This window comes from Rhincodon typus, chromosome 8 (assembly GCF_021869965.1).
Source record: "Rhincodon typus isolate 14 chromosome 8, sRhiTyp1.1, whole genome shotgun sequence".
NCBI lineage: Eukaryota > Metazoa > Chordata > Chondrichthyes > Orectolobiformes > Rhincodontidae > Rhincodon > Rhincodon typus.
In genome coordinates, this window is record NC_063339.1 from 29,304,272 (window position 1) to 29,329,271 (window position 25,000).

The 25,000-nt window shown below is 39.3% G+C and overlaps 2 protein-coding genes across 9 annotated transcripts in view; one reads left to right on the plus strand and one right to left on the minus strand.

Annotated features, from left to right (window-relative positions):
- LOC109939134 (kelch-like protein 28) overlaps positions 1-25,000 on the minus strand; it is a 192,455-nt gene that overhangs the window by 156,912 nt on the left and 10,543 nt on the right. For 3 of the 5 annotated variants that reach the window (XM_048599690.1, XM_020537434.2, XM_020537433.2), the window contains 3 exons: positions 22,843-23,286; positions 20,352-20,560; positions 15,975-18,228 (listed from right to left, as the gene is read on the minus strand). In XM_048599690.1, coding sequence (XP_048455647.1) covers positions 18,065-18,228; positions 20,352-20,560; positions 22,843-23,286 — 817 coding nt within the window. In that variant the 3' untranslated portion in view covers positions 15,975-18,064. Of the gene's footprint in view, positions 1-15,974; positions 18,229-20,351; positions 20,561-22,842; positions 23,287-25,000 lie in introns of those variants that run through there. The other 2 variants (XM_048599692.1, XM_048599691.1) reach the window with 1 other exon arrangement.
- c8h14orf28 (chromosome 8 C14orf28 homolog) overlaps positions 1-25,000 on the plus strand; it is a 63,279-nt gene that overhangs the window by 36,397 nt on the left and 1,882 nt on the right. For 2 of the 4 annotated variants that reach the window (XM_048599695.1, XM_048599693.1), the window contains exons 5-6: positions 1,531-1,601; positions 15,152-15,861. In XM_048599695.1, coding sequence (XP_048455652.1) covers positions 1,531-1,601; positions 15,152-15,219 — 139 coding nt within the window. In that variant the 3' untranslated portion in view covers positions 15,220-15,861. Of the gene's footprint in view, positions 1-1,530; positions 3,454-15,151; positions 15,862-25,000 lie in introns of those variants that run through there. The other 2 variants (XR_007262575.1, XM_020537436.2) reach the window with 2 other exon arrangements.

Sequence of the window (25,000 nt, forward strand, 5' to 3'; positions counted from 1 at the left end):
GGAAATGCTATGGTTTTCTGTCTTCCCAAAGTCCTTCCATCAAGTCAGGAGTGTGATGGAAAATCTCTCCACATACTAAGTCCAGTTCCTATAATGTTAGAAGTGGTACTGTCCAGGAAAGTTCAGCCGACTTTAAACATAGACTCTGACTATGACATGCATATAGTGGCTGCTCTGTACCTCATCTAGAAGAAGCAGTTCAGCAACTCACTAGTGCCTCTTCAGTAGCCATCTACTCGCCAACAATCTTTACCACCTACGAGGATAAACACAGTTGATATATGAGAACATCATTATCTGCAAGTTCCTATCCATGTCACACACCATCCTGACTTGGAACAGAATTGCCATTTCTTGATTTTCTGCTGGATCAGAATCCTAAAATTTCCTCCTTCATGGTATTTTTGAAATAACCTCACCATAAAGAAAATAGAAGCAGGAGTAGGCCTTTAGCCTGTTGGGCCTGCTCTGCTGTTCAGCACGATCATGACTGATCCTCCATTTTAACACCTTAATTCTGCTGTTCTAATGCCCTTTTAGCTTCTAGGAATCTAATTTTTCAGAAATAGATTCAGTGACTTGGCCTGTAGCCTTCTGAGGTAGACAATTCCTTTGGTCCACACAGTGAGGAAATTTCTTCTCTTCAGTCTGGAATAGCCTACTGCACTTCCTTAGAAAGTGAGACCCCTTATTCTGGACTTCCTAGCCCAGCCTGGAGAAACAACATCCCTACATGCAGTTTGTGCAGTTTTGTCAGGACTTTATACATTTCCATGAGATCCTCTCATTTTCCTAAACTCCAGTGATTACAGACATAGTTGACCAATCTCTCCATCTATGAAGAAGTTGTCATCACAGGAATCAGTGTGGTGAACCTTCGGCTTTCCCTTCTTGGAAAATCTGTCCTTTTCTTGGGTAAGAAAACCAAAACTGCACACAGTAGTCCAGATAAGGTCTCACCAAAGCCTTAAACAGCTGCAGGAATGCTAGTCTTTTATGTAAAGTGAACAAGTTCAGTCGTAAATGTCATTACAAACTGCTCGAATCATTCAGCCAGTTTCCTTTGTCTAGACATTTGAATACTGCTTGAAATCACTATTAAATTTAAGTAAACTGACTACTTGTGTGTAATGTCATTCTGCTGAAAGAACTTTATGGTATGAAGAGTTCTGAACTTAGACTTTTGCCTTTTTGAGGCTGTAAAATAAATAGATAGGGTTGGGGTTAGTTTCACACTATGCAGAAGCCTTCATGAAGTATTTTGTAGTACCTAGTGGATGGAAAAATTTAAGCTCATCAATACGGAAGAGAAAAATACATTAGTCCAAAATAAAAAAAAAAATTGAAGGCCCTATCCACTGTAGGATAATTTGAATTGAAAAGCGAGAGAGTACCTGTTCATTCCGGTTTGTAAACCTTTGGCAAAACACAAGATGACCATTAATGTTACAATAGTTTCTAGTTGAAATAAATGTTGAAATGGTAGTACCCTTTTAAAAAAAATCTAACTATTGTCTCTTTGGGCCCTAGATACACACTGGAGGGGGCAACACTTTTCAACAAGGAAGAACACCATTATTCTGCTGCTTTTATGATTGATGGTAATTGGATGCATTATGATGGGCTTAGAACTGAGAACTTGGTCTTTTTAAATAAACCTCCAGAGCTGTTGCTCTTGTCCTCCCTTGTCTATATTCGAGATAGAAGTGATTAAAAGCACCTTGTTTTTCAGAAAACGTGACATATGTACAATACAACACAAGTCATTCTATCATTTTACGACTGTGGGGAGAAAATTAAACCAACTTGGCATCCAAGAAAAATGGACTATAAAGTTCTGATTTATTAACCAAAACATTTATAACTGAAGGCACAAGGAACTAGCTTAGTTAACTTAAACTATGCAAATATGTACAAAAGACACTTTCAAATGTATCTTTAATACTTAATGTTTAATATTTTATACATAATTGTATATTGGAATAAAGTATCTGTTTTAGTGACATTTTAATGGTACATAATCATGTAAAAAATGTGTAAAATTGCAAAAAGCCATTGCTTATTGTTGGTTTTCTAGTGAAAATGTAGTACAATACCAGATAAGTCACTGAAAACAGTAACTGGAGAAAAATTGGCTTCTTTAAAAATAATTGACTGCTAGATAAAATAATAAAACTATTTTAAATGATAAGGTGACTGGCACTATCAACATATCAGTACAAGGAGAAAATTGAATTTGATGCGACATAAAATGTTAAGATATTTGAAACAAAAGCAAATTCTAAAAAGAATTTGAAGTAAAAGATAATGGTCAAAACTGAAGTCTCAAATCAATGTGTTGAAGCCATTTATAGCTGAACTATTAGTCTTGGTGTGTTACCTTCTTTTCCTCAAGTTTAAACACCAGGATTTATTTCTTTGTCATAAATCCAGAAAACAGTTGAGGTAAAATGATCTGTTTGGTTCATTATTAATGTTAAAATTACTTATAAACATTAACACAACAGAATCAGAATAAGATAATTCAAAAATTTAGTAATGACTTGTAAATGCAGAAATACAGTGTGCTGTATCTACGATTCAGAACTTCACCTTTCCTTGAAAAAGGTGGAGATTTAGGTAAAACTCTAAATCTCTACGCATTGACAATTTTCTGGCCCTTGTTTAGAGGCCATGTTACATCATTCTCTGTGTTTCCAGGATCAGGAGGCACATGAATAACCCCATTGCTAACTTGCAAAGTTTCCCCACAGTGAAGAGATCAGTAAAGCTTCCATTATTCAGTATTGCTGGATTGACTGGTAATGTGACCATACCTGTTCACGTTTTGGTTTGGCAGGATTAAACAGATAAATTGCTGTGGTCACAGTCTAAGGGCTGACCACATCTTTTGTTGTGGGAATAAACACTGGCATTGAATTGTTCGGGTAAATAGGCAAGGTCTTTTCCTCAAGGTGGGTGAGTCCAAAACTAGAGGGCATAGATTTAAGGAGAGAGGAGAAAGTTATAAAAGGGTCCTAAGGGGCAACTGTTTTTTTTAAAACACAGAAGGTGATGCATATATGGAATGAGCTGCCAGAGGGAAGTGGTGGAGGCTGGATGGGTATATGAATAGGAAGGGTTTAAGAGGGATATGGGACAAATGCTGGTAAATGAGGCTAGATTTATTTAGGTTATCTGGTCGGCATAGATGAGTTGGATCGAAGGGTCTATTTCCGTGCTCTGTATCTCTGACTCTATGAACAGCTGAGAGCTATGGCAGTCTTTGAGAGATACTGGGCAGTATTTAGTTTTAAAAGCCAGATAATTGTTGGATGAAAGACAGTTCTAATATTGCAGCTATATTTGATGTAAGGCTGGCCAGGAATCAGGACATTAGGGATGGACCTGACGTGAGAAAACTTTTGGAGTCATAAGGTTGAAAAATAAATAAAGAATTAACTTTCTACAGCCTGCTAATGTTACTGCACGTTTTTTTTCTCTGTAGGCCACCACAAATGAGCAAAATTAAGTTTCATTATGGAAAATTTTGCTGAATACAATAGTCAAACTGTCAGACACTCCATTACTTAAGTCTTGGAGGTCGAGCAGATAGTGTGATTGTGTTTAATTTGAGCAGTCATACTACATGCACTTATATTGTGGTTTTTTAAACATATGGAAGGTTTTGCAGGATACAAATTAACACCAAGCCAAGGATGAACGTATTAGACTGGGTAACTAAATGTTTGTTCAAATAGATGAATATTAAGGAGGTTCAGTTGCAAAGAGGTTGAGAGAGAAAATCCATTTGAACAGGGGTCACAACTAACCACTGGAATCAAAGAACATAGGAACAAGATCAGGGCTAAATGGCCTGCTTTCTTGAGGCTGCTGCTCCATCCAGTAAGATCTTGGTTGATCTGCAACCAATATCTATGTATATACCTACTTCCACCCCATACCCCTAACATCTTTGGCTAATAAAAATATATCACTGGGTTTTAAAACTAACAATTGACCTAGCATCAGTTGCCGCTCATTGAAGAGTTTTACCTTTCTGCCACCATTTGCAGGAAGCACCATGAAATAACTCCAGAGAGGCGAGTATCCCATCACCAAGTCACCGTTTATTTACACATGGAGAGCCCTTGACGCTAATCCAGCTTCCTCAGAGCCGGCTGTCAGAGTCAACAGAACCTCTGATGCTCCTGTTCTTATCTGTCAGCCAAGGCTCCCTGATTGGATCAGATTAACAGGCTCAGGGGAACTCATTCTATGACGTCCACCTGGCTGATCTCATTGCAATCACTACATCCCTCCCCCTCTGAGTCCGAGGACAAAGGATAGTTTTTTTCTTATTTTGTAACTCCTCCTGGGGCGTTTCAGCACGTTAGAGTTCCTCTGACTCTGCCTGTGATATAGGCGGCGTGTAATGCCCAGTAGCTTGCTTCTTGCACCCAGAGTATCTTGGGAAGAAATTCATTCTCCTTTTCAGGCAGCAAAGATATTAAGGCAGCAACATCCGTTGCGTCCGTCTCCTGATTCTAAGGTATCTTCAACGCTTGACAGAGAGGGACCACCCATGGGTTCCAGAACAGTCAGAAAGGCAGTCGAGATAGTAGGAACTGCAGATGCTGGAGAATCCGAGACAACAAGGTGCAGGGCTGGATGAACACAGCAGGCCAAGCAGCATCATAGGAGCAGAGAGGCTGACGTTTCGGGCCTAGACCCTTCAGAAAGGCAGTCGAGTTGGGCATGTTTTGCAGCTTTCATATGGTCCACATGCTTGTTCAGGACCGTCACACGTATCCCAACCTAACCTCATGTTGACTAGGCCTCTTACCCAGACAGGACCATTTTAATGGTTCATTCACCAAACTTCGTCCCCTGAAGTAAGCTTTGTCTCTTGTTTAGTGGTGTCTTGTGTCTGGCATTGGATGTCCTGATGCTGTTTCACCCCCCTCCCCCACCAACGATCTCACCATTAGCAACTCTGTTGGAGCAATCCCTGTAGTTGCATGAGGGGTGGTTCTATAATTAAATAGGAATCGGGATAGTTTGGTATTGAATGAAGCTGTAGGCCGTTTCTCTAAGCCTGCCTTCAAAATTTGGATTTCTCGTTCTGCCAGACCATTGGATGATGGATGGTATGGAACTATCCTTATATTACAAGTATCATTCAACTTTGGGAAATACTCAAAATCCCTGCTGGAAAACAATGACCCATCCTCTGTGATCACTCCGGGAGTCCATGTATTGCAAAATACATGGGCAGTTTTTCTATTGTCACCCCTGTGTTTGCTGAATGAACTCCTTGCATGTCCAGACATTTTGAGTGGGCATCCACAATGACTAAGAACATTGAGACCATGAAAGAACCTGCATTGTCAACATGTAATGAGAGATTACCCAGCCATTCCCACGACGTGGGAGAGCATCTGGCAGTATTTTTGTCCTTATTGGCACTCAGGGCACTGCCTCACCAATGCAGCTATGTCTGCCTCCAATCCTGGCCACTAGACATAACTTTTCACCAACATCTTCATTTTGGAAACCTTTGGATGACCTTGGTGGAGTTCAGCCAGTATCTGACAGTGACCTTTGCTCAGGACAATCACTGTTGCTCGTCATGATAGTATGCTGTCCTCAACAGTGATCTGGTCTCGCTGGGTCCAAAAGGGTTTCGGTTTTGTTCGTGACAGCCCTTTGGTTACCCCTATCGCTGCCAGCTGTTTCAGTTTTGCCAGGATTGGATCTTTCTGCGTCCAAAGTCTGATATTGTAAGTGTATTCGGAAAACTTAAAAGCATTCCAGACTCTTCCAGTGGCAGAGGTGTATCTGCCAGAGGGAGGGAGCTCAGTGCATCTTCATTTGCCACTTGGCTCCTGGATGGTGTTCCAACTTATAATTATATGCACTTAGTATTAGAGCTCACCGCTGAATTCGACCTGAAGCTATGGGCAGCACTTCCTTGTCCTTTTTAATTACAGACCTAGCAGGAGTTTGTGGTCCGTTATTATTACAAATTTGCATCTATAAAGGTATTAATGAAACTTCCTGATTCCAAATACGACCACTAAAACTTCCTTCTGTGTGTTTACCTTCTGCATTAGCAAAAGTCCTGTGTGCATATGCTATTGGGTGTTTTTATCCATTGGGCCACCTATGAGTTAATACCACCCCCGAGTTAATACCACCCCCATCTGGAAGGGAAGCATTGCATGTCAATACCAATTTGCGCTTGGGATTGTTGTATGCCACGCCTCAGAGGACGATGGCCTTCAGGGAAGTGAAGAAACCGTTATGTCTTGGCTACACAGTTATTTCCAAGGCTAACCCCTTTTTTAAGAATTGATGCAAAGAAGCCAGGATGGAGGCCAGGTGATGTATAAGCTTTCCATTAGAGCTCACCAGCCCAAGGAGAGACCTAAGCTCTGGTTACTGACGTGGGAGCCAGGGCCCCTTTGATTGCCCTCACTTTATCTTCCAATAGGTGACCCTGTAGCCCAAGCAAGTTCCCATGGTTGGAATACACATTCTTCCCTCCTAAGGCATACAGCCTTCTAGGAGAAATGTCTAAGGACTATGTCCAAGTTCTCTAAATGTTCCATATTACTCTTCCCTATTATTAGCATATCATCTATATAAATGGCGATCTGGGGTAGACCATGTAAAATGTTCTCCATTATCTGCAGAAAAATTGCACAAACTGATGATATGAGACTACCATTTGGGATATAAAATGGGTATTTAACCCTTATGGGTATTAATTGTAGCATACTTCTGGAAATCCTCATCTAACTGCAATCGCAAGTACACATGGCTCATGTCCAGCTTTGTGAAGGACCGCCCTCCTGCCAGCTTTGCAATATGAATACTCTATGCTAGGAATTCAGTATTCATCCAGCAAAACAATGGTTTCCCTTAAAATCCCTTCAAAGGTGAACTGACTTGTTGCGCTTCAGAGTCTGTATGACTGGTGCTACCAATTTGCAAACTGGACTGGCTTGATAATTCCTTCACTTTCCGGCTTCTGATTTCTATCTTTACTTTTGCCTATATGGGGAATTGCTTCCTGGTCAACATACCAGGTGTTCTTGGCTCCTTTGATAGTCCCTAAACCTTCCTGAACAGCCTCCAGGAATTTAATTAGGACTTCGCTCAGGCAGCCATTTTCTGATTGGCTCAACATTTTTCAATCTAGGTGTATCTTTCTCAACCAATCACGCTTGGGAACAATCCTTTTGCTACCGTCAGTGGTAACTGAACCAGCTGCTTCTCACAAGAGACCAGAACTGTACCCTTAATATGTAAAGAATCCCTGCTAACTTAAGGGTTCGCATCCAGAGCGAATTTTCTTAAAGACTGGTTCTACGATCACTGAAACAGCCGTGCCGGTATTGACCTTCATTACAATCAGGTGACCATTTAACCAGATATTTATTTTGATTGGTTCTGACTTGGATGTTACTAACCAATTTAACTGTTCCAAACTTTCCAGGGTGTGCACTCTTCTGGCTACTGGCCTATGAGTTCGCTTACTCAGTTTAGGTCTGATGGGAATCTCTTACTGTCTAGAGTCCACATACTGGTGGGAAATTTTTACTGTATGGCCAAGGCTTGACTTTGTTTTAAGGTTTTACTGTGGGCTGACCTAGAGTCCCTCTGTTCGGGATATGTCCTGAGTGAAGCTAAGGATTTCACTCAGGTGGTGTTCCCCAAGCTCAATTGGACTGGCAAGCGTGTCCACTTCCATCAGAATACCCTGCAACTCAAATGCTCCACAGGCTGCAGTTTCTGATGATAAATCCAGTTGTGGTGTCTGAAGTCCAGTTGGGTTTCAGCCAGTAGGCACTTTTGCATGGTTATAACATTAATTCCACATACCAAATGGTCTCTCAGCTAAGAAGCTGATGGTTTCTCCCAGTCTACCCTATCTCTCTATCTTTGACTCTAATCAAAACACCTTTAATATTGCCCTAATTGCGCAAGAGTAAACAGATTTAGTTAAGGAATATTACGACCCAAGCCTCCTCTAATTCTGAGATGCTAACCATTTTACTTGGCAATTTGAGAACCAGGGGAATCCGTATCAAGATTTTTGACTAGATTAATATGACTGGCAGAGGCACGTGACTTTGGTTTAACCCTTAACGAGATGCTGAGAGACCATTTGGTGTGTGGAATTAATGTGCTTCCCAGAACTGTTTGCAATAGTCCAGGTCTGATCTAACCAGGTCTTCAGGAAGTCATGCATTTTTGAATAGGAATGGAGCAACTAAAGTGAAAGCTAAAACTTGAGGCAGAAGCATCGGTTAAAAATGGAAATGGAATCGGAAACAAGATAATAAGTACTCCATAGTCTCTGGAGCTCGGTGGAACAGGAAGCTAGTAAGGATTTGCCAATCAGTGAATTTGTGTGTTTGCATTAGTACTTACCCAACATTTTTCCCCTGTGACGCCAATTCAAAGCTTAAAAGGTGATACCTCAATGAAAACTGAGAGGAGCTGGGGCCTGCATGTTAGAACAGGAGTATAGGTGTTATAACTCAGAGCTCCAAGGTGGCCATTGCTGCCTTGAAGCTTGCAGCCCAGGGATCTATCATTAATTGTATAAGTTTTGCCCTTGTTTGTTTTACCAAAATGCAATACCTAACGTTTATCTAAATTAAACTGCATCTGTCACTCCATGGCCCAATTGATCAAGATCCCTTTGTAATCTTAGATAACCTTCACTGTCCACCAATTTTGGTGTCATCCACAAATTTACTAACCATGCCTCCTAAATTCTCATCCAAATCATTTCTATAAATGACAAACAAAAGTGGACTTAGCATTGATTCCTGCGGAACAACCCTCGTCACACTCCTCCAGTCCAAAAAGCAACCCTCTATGACTATCCTCTGTCTCCTACCATCAAGCCAATTTTGTAATCAATTGGCAGGCTCTCCCTGAATCACGTGATCTAACTTTATTGACCAATCTACCATGCAGAACCTTGCCAAAGGCTTTACTAAAGTCTCAGCCATCTTTTTGGTCACATCCTCAAAAAACTCTATCAAGTTTGTGAGATATGATTTCTCATGCACAAAGCAATGCTGATTATCCCTAATCAATCTTTGCCTCTCCAAGTGCATGTAAATCCTATTTCTCAGAATCCCCTCCATCGACTTATCTACTACTGACGTCAAACTTTAGTCTTTAGTTTCCAGGTTTCTCCTTACACCTTTCTTAAAGACACAACATTAGCCACCCTCCAGTCCTCCAGCACCTCACCTGTGGCTGCAAATCATTCAAATGTCTCTGCGAGTGGCCCCGCAATTTCTTCCCTGCGGTACTTGATCCGGTCCTAGAGATTTATGCATCTTTATGTTTTTTTAAGATGTCCAGCGCCTCCTCTTCTGTAATGTGTACTGTTGTCAAGCCAATCGAACACCTCATTCAAAAAGGGAAGGAGGATACACAAAGTCTTAACTATAGGCCAGTTAGCTTAACATCTGTTATTGGGAATATGTTAGAGTCTATGATAAAGGAATGTAATGGCAGAGCATTTAAAGAAACACAATATAATCAAGCAGAGTCAGCAAAGATTCATGAGGGAAAATCATGCCAGATATTTATTAGAATTCTTTGAGGAGGTAACAAGCAGGATAGATAAAGGGGAAGCAGTGGATGTAGTATATTTGGGTTTCCAGAAGGTAGATGATAAAGTCCCATAGGTTAGGCTACTTAAGTTCCCATTGTTTTCAATGTAATACGTGAAAATTATAATCTAATCAAGCAGAGCGAGCATGGTTTCATGAAATAAGAGTTTTTCAAGGAAGTCACAACTAGAGTGGATAGAGGGGATCCAATATATGTGTTGTATTTGGACTTTTGGAAGGCATTCGATGCAAAGCATCTCACAAAGGGTTAAGTCATAAGGCAAGAGCCCATGGTGTTGGAGGTGGTATATTGGTGTGGACAGAGAATAGGCAATGGGCAAAAAACTGTGTGTGGGGGTAAGGGAGTTCTTTTTCAGATTGGCAACCTGTAACCAGCGGTACCACAGGGATCAGTGCTTCGACTGCAGTAGTATTCAATAATACATTAATGACTTGGAGGAAGGAAGTGCATGTATTGTAGCCAAATTTGCAGACAGCTCAAAAATGGGTGGAAAGGCAAGTTGTAAGGGGGATACTAACAGATTACAGAGGAATACGGATAGATTAAGTAAGTGGGCAAAAAGTCGGCAGATAGAGTATAATGTAGGAAAATTGAATTTGTTCATTTTGGAAGGAAGAACAGAAGAGCAGTATTATTTAAATGGAGAAAAACCACAAAACACTGCCATAAAGGGAAAACCGAAACAACTCTGGATGCTGTAAATCAGGAACAAAAACAGAAGTTGCTGGAAAGCTCAGTGGGTCTGGCAGCATCTGTGAAGAAAAAATCAGAGTTAACGTTTCAGATCCGGTGAACAACAAAAAGACTTGGTTGGGAGAGGTGGGGGTTACTTGTGCACAAAACACAGGAAGCTAATATACAGGTGCAGCAGGTCATCTGGGAGGTTAATAGAATGTTGGCCCTTATTTCAAGGGGGTTGGAGTATAAGAGTAGGGGAGTCTTACTATAATGTTACAAGGTGCAGGTGAGACCATGTTTGGAGTATTGAGAATAGTTTTGGTCCCCTTATTTAAGGAAAGATATTTCATTGGAGGCAGCTCAGAAAAGGTCCACCTGAATGAACCCTGGTATGGAGGGATTGCCTTGTGCGTAAGACTAAACATATTGAGACTCTATTCACTGGAGTTTCAAAAAAAAAAAATGAGGTGACTTCACTGAAACTTACAAGATTCTTAAGGGCTTGTCGAGGTAAATGCTAAGAGGATGTTTCCCTTCTTTGGAAAATCTAGGACCAGAGGGCATAGTCTCAGAATAAATGGGTGCTAATTTAAGACTGAGATGAGGAGGAATTTCTTCTGAGAGTTGAGAGACTTTGGAACTTCTTGCCACAGAGAGCTGTGGGGGCGGAGTCCGTGAGTAAATTTAAGACTGAGATAGGTTCTTCATCAGTAGGGGAAATTGAGGGTTATAGGGGATAAAAGCAGGAAAAAGGATGTGAGAAATGTTAGATCAGCCACATTCCTATTTTATGCTGGAGCAGGTTCAGGGGCTGACCAGCCTACTCCTGTTCCTATTTCTTATGGTCTTATAAGCATGCATCGGGTGGGAGGGCATTTACAGGATGACAACCTGCAACTAGAGGAGCACTACAAGGATCAGTGCTGGGAGCATAATTATTTAAAATATAAATGACTTGTTGAGGAAAGTGAATTTACTGCAGATTAGTTTGCAAATCACACAAAAATAGGTGGGAAGTTAAGTGATGAGGATGATAATGTCTGCAGATGGATTATAGACAGGTTCTTCTCCTGGATGGTTGCATAGCTTTGTCCTGAATAGCAAGTCAAAATTTCTAGTGACTTTCTGTTCAATTATATTTAATGCATTATGCTTTCTCCTGATGGTTACATGCTTCAACCGTATACATCTCAGTTGTGTGTCTTTTTTTCAAAATTTTGAAAAATTATACCTACTCTCTATCGGTCTCTTGCCTATATCATCTCCCCAGGGTTCTGGTGTTACTGAATCTTTGAGGCTGATTGTCATTTTGCTCTTCCTCTTGCTGTTTTGACCTAATGTTAGACTTTGAGACAAGAGATGGAGGGACTGCCTCAATCTCCTATCCATCAGTAACCTTTCTGCAATGGTGAACAGTGTGAACTTTAGAGAAGATTGAGAAGTTTGTTGTTCTTCAATAAACATACAAAATAGGAACAGGAGTAAGCAATTTGGCCGTCTTCAGCTTTGTCACTCTACATGATCGTTGCTGAACATTCAACTCTGTGCCCGCTTCCTGCTTTCTTCCCATCACCTTTGTTATCTTTAACCTTAAGAACTATATCTCCTCCTTGGAAACACTGATCACTTTAAGTGGCAAAGAATTCAACCAGCTCACTGCTTTCTGGATGAAGAAATTTCTCCTCATTTCAGTCTGAAATGGTTTGCTCCACATCCCTTAAACTGTAATCCTTGGTTCTGGATTCCCTGCACGTCAGAAAAATCTGTCCTGCATTTACCCTGCCTCGTCTTTGCCCCTGTTAGAATTTTATAGGCTTATCATAGAATCCCTACAGTGTGGAAACAGGCCCTTTGGCCCAACAAGTCCACACTGAACCTTGGAGCAGCCCACCCAGACCCATCCCCTTATAACACACCTAAGCTACACATCCCTGAACACTACGGGCAATTGAGCATGGCCAATCCACCCAACCTGCACATCTTTGGACTGTGGGAGGAAACCGGAGTACCCGGAGGAAACCCACACAGACACAGGGAGAATGTGCAACCTCCACACAGACAATCGCCCAAGGGTGGAATCAAACCTGGGTCCCTGGCGTGGTGAGGCAGCAGTGCTAACCACCAAGCCATCCAAATTCATAAAGACTATGCAATGTCTCTTGGGGTTGAAGAAGATATGTGAAAATGCATAGCTCCTGCAACGGTGGGCAGGTGAACTGGAACTGGTGGCGGGCGGTGGAGAAAGGTGTGCAGGTGGAAAGAAACCTCAGAAAACACACTCTTGGTACCAATTACCTTTAACAAATGTATCAAGCAAAAGAAAGGATACACTGTTTCAGTATCACATTGTGACTGATTATTGTTTAACACAAAACTTATGTCTCAGTGTCAGTCAGTAGGTCTCACATAGTTTCTATCTCAGCAATTTCATGAATGCCTGATGTGATGATAGTGTTGTAGTATTCTGGTTGAATCCTTATCCCTAGCTTTCCAAAATTAGGTATTTGAAATTTTAGGAAAATGAAATGAAAAGCAAGAGATTTCATTTTAAAAAAGAAAGAAAATCAAATTAGGCAAAGATGTAAAACACAAAAAAGCAAGAATGTCACACTTTCACAACAGTCTAAACAAACAATTTGAAAAACTACTATTGAAATGGAAAATGAGAGCTTTTCAATGTGTTAGACTGGTGTTCTGTAGGAGCTCCAGATCCACACAAGGGGAACATGATCAACGTAGCAGTATGCCATCCGTGTGGCATATTACCTGTCAATGCCTTGTTACATTGGCACCAGTACAGACTTGCCACCATATGTACGGACTACAAAAGACTTTCCAAACTTGTAACCTCTAGCACAAGAGCAGCAGATACACTGCTATACCAGTACCTGGAAAATTCTCCACTACAATGTTGCTGAATTAAAATCATTAACCACTACAGTTGTAGGGGAAGGTGTTCCAAAATAGAAGGCTCACCTCCACTTTCTCTGGGACAATTAGAAATGGCCAGTAAAACATTGCCTTTTCGGTAATGCCCACATCTCATCTTGAGATTATTGAAAACTGAATGCTGAATAAGCAGTCTGACAGCACAGCAGCAGTGGAGGGATAAAGGTAGGCATTGGTGAGGCAGAGATGGATGTCATTGTTGTCAGTGTGCATCTAGATTTTTGTACAGTATCAAGGAGCAATATGGTGGTAGAGTGTTTCACATTATTAAATCAGCGATGTTGTTGAACTTGTTCTAAAATCCCTAACATGGGCAGTCTCCTAAAATATTCTAACAAGTTTGAAATAGTGGTATGCATGTAATAATCTACTCAAAGCTTATTAGTTTTACCTCCACTACAAATGTGCCACCCACATTTGAATGCAAATCCTTTCATTTTAGTCGTCACAAACTAAATTATTTAAAAATTAATATCAAGTATTAAATGGTACTAATCTAAGAAGTGAAAAGGAAGAAAAATGAGAACACACTTAGAATTCTTTAAGAAATATTTATTTAGCAAATCCACAATGAAATATTTTAATAACAGTGACATAGCTGTACCACATGAAAACACGTGAAACCTTTAAGAAAATTCAACTGAAATAATAATGTGAAACAGTCCTTTGCACTTTTGTCCAATAAACAGGCAAGACATTTGTCAAACTGTAAACGAAAATTTCCTGCCATTTGCAGGCACAGAGCATATAACTATGCACACAAACATATTCTAACATTTAACCATTTACAATCATCATTCCCTCACGAGTCAGAGTATAAATATTAGGTTTTTTATCTTGCTGCTCATTTGCAAAGATTCAGCATTTTAAGAAAAACACAAACTAATCGGGTTTTAGAGGATAGCATTGCGTGTAAGGCATTTATGAAAAAATCCAGTTCTATCAGTGTTCAGTTTTAAGGCAAGCTAACGTGACAATAGCTAAGCCTGTGTCCCTTTTACAATTTACAATTCACTTGTATTTGTGAACTTTCCTTATTATCGAGTATGCAATGTTATATTATAAACTGAGGTGTTTATTTTAGGCCATTCATTAAAATTCAAAGTTTTCAATTTTCAAAAGTTGCATTGCAAATGACTCCACCCAGTTAATCTCACAAAGAGTTGTGAGAATAAGATTAGGTGTGTCATTATTTTCATAAACTTGATAATTAAGTGAATGGATTGAATTTGGATATGGTAATAAACTGATGAACTATAAGAGCTAAACTATCCAAGTTCTCACCCTCCGTTCCAGTAGTCTTAAAAACAAAACAATTGCAATTACATATTGATTACTCCACTAAGCAATCAACAAAGCATAAATTGTTTTATAGTTTGCCTGGATACAATCGTCCCACCAATGAAGAGTACAGAAATAATATTCATCCAAGACATGGGTTCATTAGCAATGCATCCATACTTTTCCACAGCAAAAAAGGTTTTTTCAAAAGTGGAGGAAACACAGCATATAGAAACATCATCATTAAATACCAATCTACTGGTGTATTATGAAAGTTGTACAATCCAAAATGTCTCATACACCTCTGGTCAAAAGGAAAATACTTGTTCTTGGCATTAAAACGTCAGAGAGCAGGACACAGGACAATCTTGATGACAAATGATTGAGAAGTAGATATTCTAGATTAATTTTCAGGTTATGACCAATGTATGCATATTTTAAAGTATTACATCTGAACTGATTGCACCAAAGCATTTTCGAAACTGAAAACAAGTCTGTTTGTGTTCGTGCACATATGTCCTTTTAGTAAATGCTCTCTTTTATTTCCCCCACTTGCAATCAACTAATCAGCTACTGAAATTTCTTTGTCTACCAGACTGGATAACTCAGAAGAGTATGATGCCAGCAAAATTCTCTATTCTTGTGAAAAAAAGCCATGTTTAGACATTGGAGAATCAAGAGTCCAGCAAAAAAAAAGTTGCTTTGCCCATAATAACAGGCTGTCTGTGGAACTAATTCTCCAACTTTGTAAATCAACTCGTCAGAAATCTACACCAGAAGGTAAATGATAAAGTTAGATCTTTTAAACTATCCAGAAAAATATAAGTATGACATATTTGACATGTCAGATGTTTGAATTTGAGAAGTCATTTTGAAAGTATGTAATATGTAAGAAAAAAGTAAACAAACACTAACTATTTTTGTACTGTAGAGCAAGGAGCCATAATTTAAAATTACAATTGTATTTACACTTTCATTCGAGTGTATAATAAAAAAATTCTTTTTTTAATGTGTATTTTAAAAACTCCTGGTTAGTTTGGCCAGTTATGTTTAAAATTGTAAGGACTGAAAGTAATTATTGCTATGACAGCAGCCACTGTCATCAAAAGTAACACTTGTGCTACTAAACCAGCACCATGTGCAGGTTGCTAAGTCTCGGACTATGTTTGTTTTAGTGGACTTTGCAAGTTTATTTACTATAGCTATGTATAATGTATGGAACAAAATGCATATCATCTTGTTCTATTTGTATTTGGAAGGATGTGGGGATGATATCTACACAAGGAACAGTGCAAGTGTAAATTTTACTATACACACTTTACTATATTTACAGAGCACAACGGCAGTTCCATAAATCAACCTATCCTTTCATTTACACAAGTATAAATTATATCTAATAAAAAAGCCGTATAAAAATGTTATTGCACCATTTTATTCAAAATACTAGCAAACATTTGAAGCCTTCATACTCTCAAATTCTAGAAGCTTCCAAAGGGTAAAGTTAGAAATTAACAAGCGTGATGATTCAATAAGACCTGAAACACTAATGTATGTACACAGACATGTAGTCTCAAAAACAAGTGGTTTCTCCAATCAAAACTAAAAATATACGACTTACCTTGTGTACAAACATTGCTGATCCAGTGAAAACACTAACTGTAGCTATAATTAAACTTCTGCCAAAATTATATAAATTCTTTGCACAATGAGTACAGAAAAAAACTGCAGTATTTTATGGAGATAGTTGTGATGTTTTAACATGTGCACTTTGTATTCACAAGGATCTATAATAAAAATCACTACATTGATGTCCCTCACCAAATCAGTTTGGTTATTTACAATCCATTGGGAGAACCAGTCAATTCTATAAGTGTGCTCCCTTTGCTAGGACTTTTCAAACCTCAGTTAATGCACATAACTTTTCTTGCATTACATGCTTCAATAATTACCTGCACATCAGCTTAAAAGTAAATTCTGAACAAAAGTCTTTCCTACAAGATACTGTAGCTTTGAGACGAGAACGGAAAGTGACATTGAAATTGTATAAAAGGTAACTTAGCAGTCAACATAAATTTTGGCAACCAAAGTTAGTTAACAAAAATGTCCACACACATTGGTAGTGGGAAAATCACATATGAAAAGCAGATGACAATGAACAGCTGAACTATTAATTCACCTTTACAATGTTAATCGCTTCAATTTGAGTTTATTCACAAAGGTGAGGGTCTTCAAAAATATCATAAACTCATTATATAAACTATTTCTAGGGCTCTTGTGGCACAGTAATAGTGTTTCTGCCTCTGGGCCAGAAGGCCTGGGTTCAAATCACACCTGCTCCAGAGATGTATCATACCTTTTGTGAACAGGTTGATTAAAAATATCTATAAATTATTCCTTCACTTTAGATTTGATTGCTCAGAGACTTACTCATAAAATCATTGGATAAAAATATTCAAAATAATTTGTGAACTGACATATTACAAAATAAATATATGCAATATCTGTGGGGTCCTGAATCCTAGGATAGCACCAGTTGCTAAATCTAATTATTCTCCCTCAACAGCAGCTGTAGAATATTACAAAGGATCACAACAACAAATCCAAAACCTGCTCATTAGAGCCAAATAAAATGGCCAAATAAAATAATCATTGAAGTCCATACTCAAAAAGTCCATTAAGTAACTACCTAAACCAGAAACTGTTCCTATGCTTTGTCCTGTGAATACAGGCTTGTAACCATGTTCAGAACTTCATAAACTCATTATCAAGATATGAAAGTACCAATTGCAACTTCATAACCCAATTAAGATCCCTTTTTAAATATACATTTCCCTTTAGTTCCTTCAAATAACAGATCAAATATTAACAGGCGATCTCATTATGGTTCAGTTGGAAGATTGTCAAAGGAACAATCATACGCAAATGTTTATAGCAAGTTACATATTACTATCAGCTGATCATTACAACCCTACTAATTACATAAATCACATTATACAATACAAGCAAGCACACAGTGGGTAGTTGTACCGTAGTCAAAAATTGAGTTACAGGTATGCAGCCCTTAAGTACAAATTTTCATAGTGTGAAGCACTGATGTCAAATAGAACACGATAAACGCAATCAACGTATCACAAAAATAGACATGGACTCTTCAAGTTGCATACATACAATGGATTGATTACTGGTTTTGAATGTGTGATCCTTTCTGATTAAAACGACGAAGTATGGAGGTAACAGCTAGTTAACATGGAGGGGAATGTTTATAAGGTGGAAAAGCTAGAGCTTTGGTTAGCCCTGGCTGTTTCAGGCATCAGTGTTTCTTCCCCATATGTAGGTACAAATATAAATGAATTCATTCGAAAACATAAACTCTGCACAGTAAAAACCAACAGAAGCAGCCAAAGTTCGTAAAATTCAACAAATTGTGGGGCTGCAGTCTCAGTACAATTGGTCATCTTGTCATGCAGGGTTAATTACCTCAGTATATCCTTCGTAATCAAATCAACTATCAAAATGCAGTCAGCCCAAAGTTGCATCGACATGATAACATACCAGCAAAATCTGACCAGGTATCTAAGGCTGGGTCATACCTCTGCACCATGTTCAGGTATGATGATCCTGAGTGACCTCCCACCACATAGAGGTAGTTGTCTATGATAGCCGCACCAACTCCTGTCATGGGAAGGGGGGAGGAAAAAAGTCCTTTGATGAAAACTCCATAGAACATGGAAAAAATAAACAAATATTGTGCATGTAAGTGATTTGCATGGAAGTTAGAGTTGTGAAATAGTGGTAAGAACCTTTGATTAGAGTCAGGCATTATATAATGTAAAGGTGGTGGGAGGGGCAGGCGGGAAAGAGTTTCTGAATTGTGTTTGAAGTATTTTCTGGATTAGGATGATTCTGGCTGAAGAAGCTAGAAGGCATGCTGGATTTGGTGTGGACAATGAAGTGGATCAAGCAGATCAAGTCTCAGTATGAAAACATTTACGGAACAGTGATAATAGCACCATATACTTTAGGTTAGTTTAGGAAAGGACAAGGAATAATCTAGAGCAAAAATACCTAATACGAGGAGGAGCAGTTTCAGTGGAGTGAAATTTATAAGAGAGGTTGTATAAGAAAGGCTGTCTTACTCTCAAAGTTGTGAAATCAAAAGAAGTGGCTGGGATACATCAGGACAGAAAAGTAAGGATACAAATTGCAGGATACTAGCTATAAATTTTTCAGTCCCCCATAGATACAGGAGTGATGTCAGTGGACTGGAGAACTTGAAATGTTACACCTTTGTTCAACGGAACTGTGCAAAGATGAACATAGCAACTTCAGACAAAAGCAGATTAACCTCAGTGGTAGATAAGATTTTAGAAACAATTATCTGGGCAAATTTCACAGTCACTAAGACAAAAATTTGGATTAATTAAGATGATTTTGTTCCAGGAAAATTGCGCAATATCACAGAAAAATGCTTATCCCATTAAGCTTTTTGAGAAGGTAATAGAAATGGTTGATGAGGACTTTCTAAAGGTATTTGATAAAAGCACTACATCACATATTGACGTTCGTAGAATAACAGAGAAAAGTAGCAGCATAGATACAACATTGACTGTGCAACAGGAAACAGTAGTGGGCAAGAATTGTTAAATCAGAAAAAGCTTTGAACCTTGTAAGAAGCTTGGTATACACTGTACAATTTCAAAAGTTGCAGATTACGCGAAAAAAGTCAAAGTGTTCTGAACTTTAGAGAGGATAATGATAGATTTCAAGAGGACGCAGATTGATGGAATGGGCAAATAAGTGACAGATGAAATTTAATGCAGAGATGCATGAAATGAAAAAATGAGAATATTTAAAAAATGTACAGTTCTAATGGGAGTGCAGGAAAACATACTTCCATACATGCTCAAATTGTTGATGGTGGCAAGGTAGGTTGAGTAAATGATTAGAAAAATAGTTGAGATACTGAACTGGAAATTAGGGGCAGAGATTACAAAAGCAAGGAAATTATGAAGAAACTTCATAAAAACATTGTTTTGGCTTCAATTAAAGTATTGTGCTCAATTCTAGGCAGCACATTTTAAGTACTATGTGAAGGCATCGGAGAGCGTGCAGAAAAGGTTTAGAAGAATGATTCCAGAGATGTAGTACTTCGGTTGTGTAGGTAAATAAGAAGAGAAAAAGTTAAGAGGAGACTTGATAGCGAGGTGTTCAAAATCACAAGGGGGCCAAAGTAAATAGAGAGAAACTGTTGCCTCTCATCGATACCACTTCACTTAAGGCAGGAGCAGTGCTCCGAAAGCTTGTAATTTCAAATAAACCTGTTGGACTGTAACCTGGTGTTTTGTGACTTCTGATCTTCTCATGGATAGAGAAGAGGAGGGCACTCATTTAAAATACGACAGAAAAGAAGAGGATACTCATTTAAAGGTTATTGGTAAGAGGACGAACATGCAGTGCATCTGATTTGGATTGCATCACCTGAGAGCGCACAGAAGGCCAATTCAATCATGGCTTTCAAAAGGGAATAGCGTAAGCAGAAATAAATTTACAGGGTCACAACTAAAGAGGGGAAAATTGTAATTAGTCAATTGGAATTGGAATTGATCGTGCTAAGAGCTGATGTGGATGGAAGGTCCCCTATGTAGTAACCATTCGATGATTGTCTCACAACTGTAACAAAATTAAACCATATATCTTTAACAAAAATTAAGAAAAAAATGCATAATCGATTTTTTTTTTGCAAATTGCTACATCACATCACAAGACCACCTGCGACTATTTAAACACACATTTACCTGTTCTGGGATCACTCATCGGCCTGCATAACGTCCATTGATTTTGATGGGGTTCATACCTCTCAACACTTTGCAAGTGCGACACACCATTGTGTCCACCAACAACAAAGATGAATCCAAGCATAGAACCAACACCAAAGTTAATTCTTTTATCAGCCATTGGAGCAACCATCTCCCAGGAATCTTTGCTTGGATCATAACGCTCCACGCTATTTTTCCAAAAGAAAGTAAAAGTAAAAACAGAGAAGGAGGTTAAATCAGACAATTCTTATAGTTTCTGGAGCAAGACAAGGGGTCATGAGATAGCAAACAAACAGGAGAACCTGATCAGATCTTTTCCTCCTCTTTACTTATAGAACACCAGAATGAAGTTTAGTGTTCAACATATCTTGGCTAAAAATAACAAATTCAGGAGGTCAGAGATCATATCAGGATTTTCCTGAATTGTATAGTTTAAGTATTACAAAAAGAAGTACATTTTTATTCACATCATGTGGACACTCCTAGCAGGCCAGCATTTACGCCAATTCATAATTGCTCTTGAAAATCAGTAGTGAGCCACCTTCTTGAACTACTGTTGTCCATGTGGTGTAGGTACACCACAATGCTGGAAAGGAGTTCCAAGACTGGCCCAGTGACAATAACGGAACAGTGACACAATTCCAGGTCAGGATGGTATGCAATTTGAAGCGGAACTTGCAGCAGGTCATGCTCCCCGTATGATACACCAAGATCCTTATGTTAAATAGGCAGCAAATCACTTTCAGAAACATTTTTAAAAAAAAAAAGGTATTGTTGTACATCAATAATTTAGCATAAACACTGGTTTCTATCTTTCCCTTCCACTCTGTTTCCTGTCCATAAGCCCAGTCCTTATTGGGGAAGAACCCAGTACTTAAATACAAAGTCATTTGAGCATCACCCACTCTTAATTCAACTATGGGACTGTTCTGTTTCACCCTTAAAATGGGACCTGGATTTTTAACATCAACATTGCCATTGCAAAGGCTTGGGTTGCAAATAACAAAATATTTATGCCATAAAACGTACCAGCAAATGACATATTTAACGAGAGAATCTAACCATCCCCTTTTGACATGTAATGCGATTATCTTCAATTCCTCTTTGTCAACATCCTGGGGATTACCATTGGCCAAAAGTAAATGAACTTGACCAGCCATTTAAACACTGTGGCTACAACAGCAGGTCAGAAATTTGAAATTCTGCAGGATGTAACTCACCTTCCAACCGCTGCAAAATCTGTCTACCATCTTCAAGACAAACTCAAGTGTGTGATGAATGCTCCCCACTTGCTTGAATGAATGTAGCTCCAACAACATGCAAGAGGTCAAATAGCATCCAGGTCAAAGCAGTCAATTTGATTTCCACCCCATCCATTACCTTAAACATTCATTCCCTCCACCACAAGTGTACCACTCACCAAGGGTGCTTTGAAAGCAACTTCCAAACTAGCAAGGAGAAAGGCAAATGTGTGGGAAGTACCAAGTCTCACACCATGCTGAGTTGGAACTATATAATTGTTCCTTTGCTGTTAGGAAAGGAGTTACAGGATTTTGACCGCAACAGCAGAGGGTATACCTACACCATATGAACTGCGATAACAAGGTGTAGAGCTGGATGAACACAGCAGGCCAAGCAGCATCAGAGGAGCAGGAAGGCTTGTCAAGATACTTCACTGCCACCTTCTCAAGGCAACTATGGATTGGCAATAAGTGTTGGCCTGGCCAACAATGTTGTTATTCCTTAAAGCATAAAGGGTAACGTATGAATACTCTATACACAAAACATGATGCTTAAATAGTTAACTGGCATAAATTCTTTTAAGGAATTTTCTAAGCCAATAAGAAAGATGTAACTGTAATTTTGGAAAGTTTCAAGACCAGAAATATAATCATCATTGATCTAAATAAGGAAGAGTTTGCAGTTAAAAAGTGTAATCTTTTATTCTTCCATAAATAGATCAAATTAAATATATCTTTCATCCATAGCCGTAGCATTCAAGGAAGAAACATTCATGTTCACTCCCAAGCCTCCCCCTCCTAATCAGTTAATAGTAAACTCTGGTAGAACAAGTGCACACTTACATATACTGGTACCTACATATTTTAAAACAGGGCCCAATTCTGACAGACGTAAAATTCTGACAGCCTGATTTAACATTTAGCATTCAAACAAAGCCTGTCAATTATCTGTCAATCAGCATTAATGGATGCATTCTCAATGGCAACACCTTGACCAGATTCTACTGCCAATGAGCAATCTCTTCTTGTACAGTACAGATGTTGGTTTTTCCCTAAAATTGATATTCTTACACATTATCCTGCTCAGGCAAGATGAAACATGGACAAAATGATCTTTATCAGCAATATTCAAATACAAATCATTTTGATATATGTGAAGTAAGATAACATATAACTTTATGGACGTTTAAAGTATTGTATCCTATGCAATAAACATTGTACTGAATTACCTGTTCATGTGAGCAGGGCCATATCCACCTATAGCATATATCATTCCATCTAAAACTGCAGCTGCAAAACAGCTTCGACTTTTTCCCATAGGTGCAACTGGCTGCCACTTTTTGATTTTAGGAGTGTATTTCTCCACAGATTGCAAATAGTTTTCCCCATCATAACCACCTAATGCATACAGTTCACCAGCTAATACAGCCACTCCAAGAGTGCTTCGACACTCATTCATTCTTTCTACAGCTGTCCATTTGTTGGTCTCCGGATTCCAACCTTCTACCAAATTCTCGTGTTTCCGATAATTAATGCCTTGCTGAATGTGGGTTGCAATTCCTCCGACCACATAAAGCTTCTGATCGACAACAGCAACTCCACATTCATAGCGTGGACTACTAAGTGGTGCCAGACCTGTCCAGGAGTCTGTCTGCGGGAAGTACATCTCCACACTGTAGCAGAAATGGAGAAAGAAAAATGACACAGATTAAATATTAACCTGTTTATAACAGGGTGTAGCTAGCAGCAACATTTACATAATCACTTTTAAAAGTAGGAAAATATCTTAAAACACATCGCAGAAAAGTGAAAAGACAAAAAAAAAGTCAAAGCGGGTATCAGGATAGGAATTTAAAAAATGAGTCCCCATCCATTAGCGCATTTTGGGCACAACATCACGTTGAACTCTTCTTTTGCTGCCACGGCCTTTGCCTCTGTGCCCATTTCTTTGGGCAAGAGTCCTCTCTACATCCCACAGACCTCTTTACCCACCTCCACCTGGACCCCTCCCTTTTACCTGCACTCAACCTGTTCATCAAGAATGGTTGACATGACAAGGGTCACTTCAATTTTTCTGCCCCCCTCCCTCACTCATTCCAACCTATCTCCCCATGAAGTGAATGCACTCCATGCTCTCAGATCTAATCCTGACTTTGTAATTAAGCCTACTAATGGTGCTGTCGTTGTCTGGTGGACTGACCACTACATTGCAGAGGCTGAGTGCCAGCTCTTGGATACCTCCTCCTATTTCACCTTAGACCATGACCCCTGCGAGGAACATCAGGCCATTGTTTCCACTACGGTCACTAACATAATTTCATCCGAGGATCTCTCCCACCACCACTGCCTCCAAGCTCAGTCTCCCAACCCCACGCAGCTCGTTTCTACCTCCTTCCCAAAATCTACAAACAGAACTGACTAGGCAGACCTATTGTTTCTGCCTGCTCCTGCCTTACAGAACTCAACTCTTTCTACCTCAACTTGATTTTTCTTCTCCCCTTGACCAGTCCCTTCCCACTTAGATCGACGATTCCTCTGATGCTTTATGTCAGTTTCAGAATTTCCAGTTTGTGGGCTCCAACCTCTTCCTCTTTACCTGCCTGTTTACTTCCACCCTCCTCAGTATCCAAGGGCCCAAACACCTTCCAAGTGAAGTAGCGCTTTACCTGCACTTCACTCAATCTAGTCTAGCTATTCGCTGCTCATAATGGGGTCTCTTCTACATTGGAGAAAAGAAGCATAAACTGGGTGACCACTTTGTGGAACATCTACATTCTATCTGCAAAAAAGACCCTGAGCTTTAAGTTCCTTGCCATTTCAACACACAACCTTGTTCCCTGGCCAACATCTCTGTCTCAAGCTTGCTGCAGTGCAATGAGCTTCGCTGGAGCAAGCTAGAAGAACAGCATCCCATTTTCTACTGTGGAACTGTACAGCCTTCTGGACTCAATATTGAGTTCAATTTTAGGGCCTGAGGCACCTTCTCCCATGTCCTTACCCCAAGCTCCACACACCAGTTATCAAAGGTCTGCTATTACACATAACCCATTGTTAACCACTAATAGTCCCCATTAGCAATATTAATTCTTGAAGGCTGCCCATTATCCACTCCTTTGTCTGTCCGATTGTTCGCTCTTTAGGCTCTATCTCCACCTATCATTTACTCCTTATCCCCCATCTTCTGCATAAAAAACAACTAGCTACCATCAGTTCTGAAGAAGGATCACTGGACCCGAAATGTTAATTCTGATGATTTCTCTCTACAGATAATGCCAGATCTGCTGGAGTTTTTCCAGGAATTTCTGTATTTGTTTCTGATTTCCAGAATCCACAGTTCTTCCAGTTTTTATTTGTCAAAAGAGGAAGGGGGGATTCACAACAGGCAAA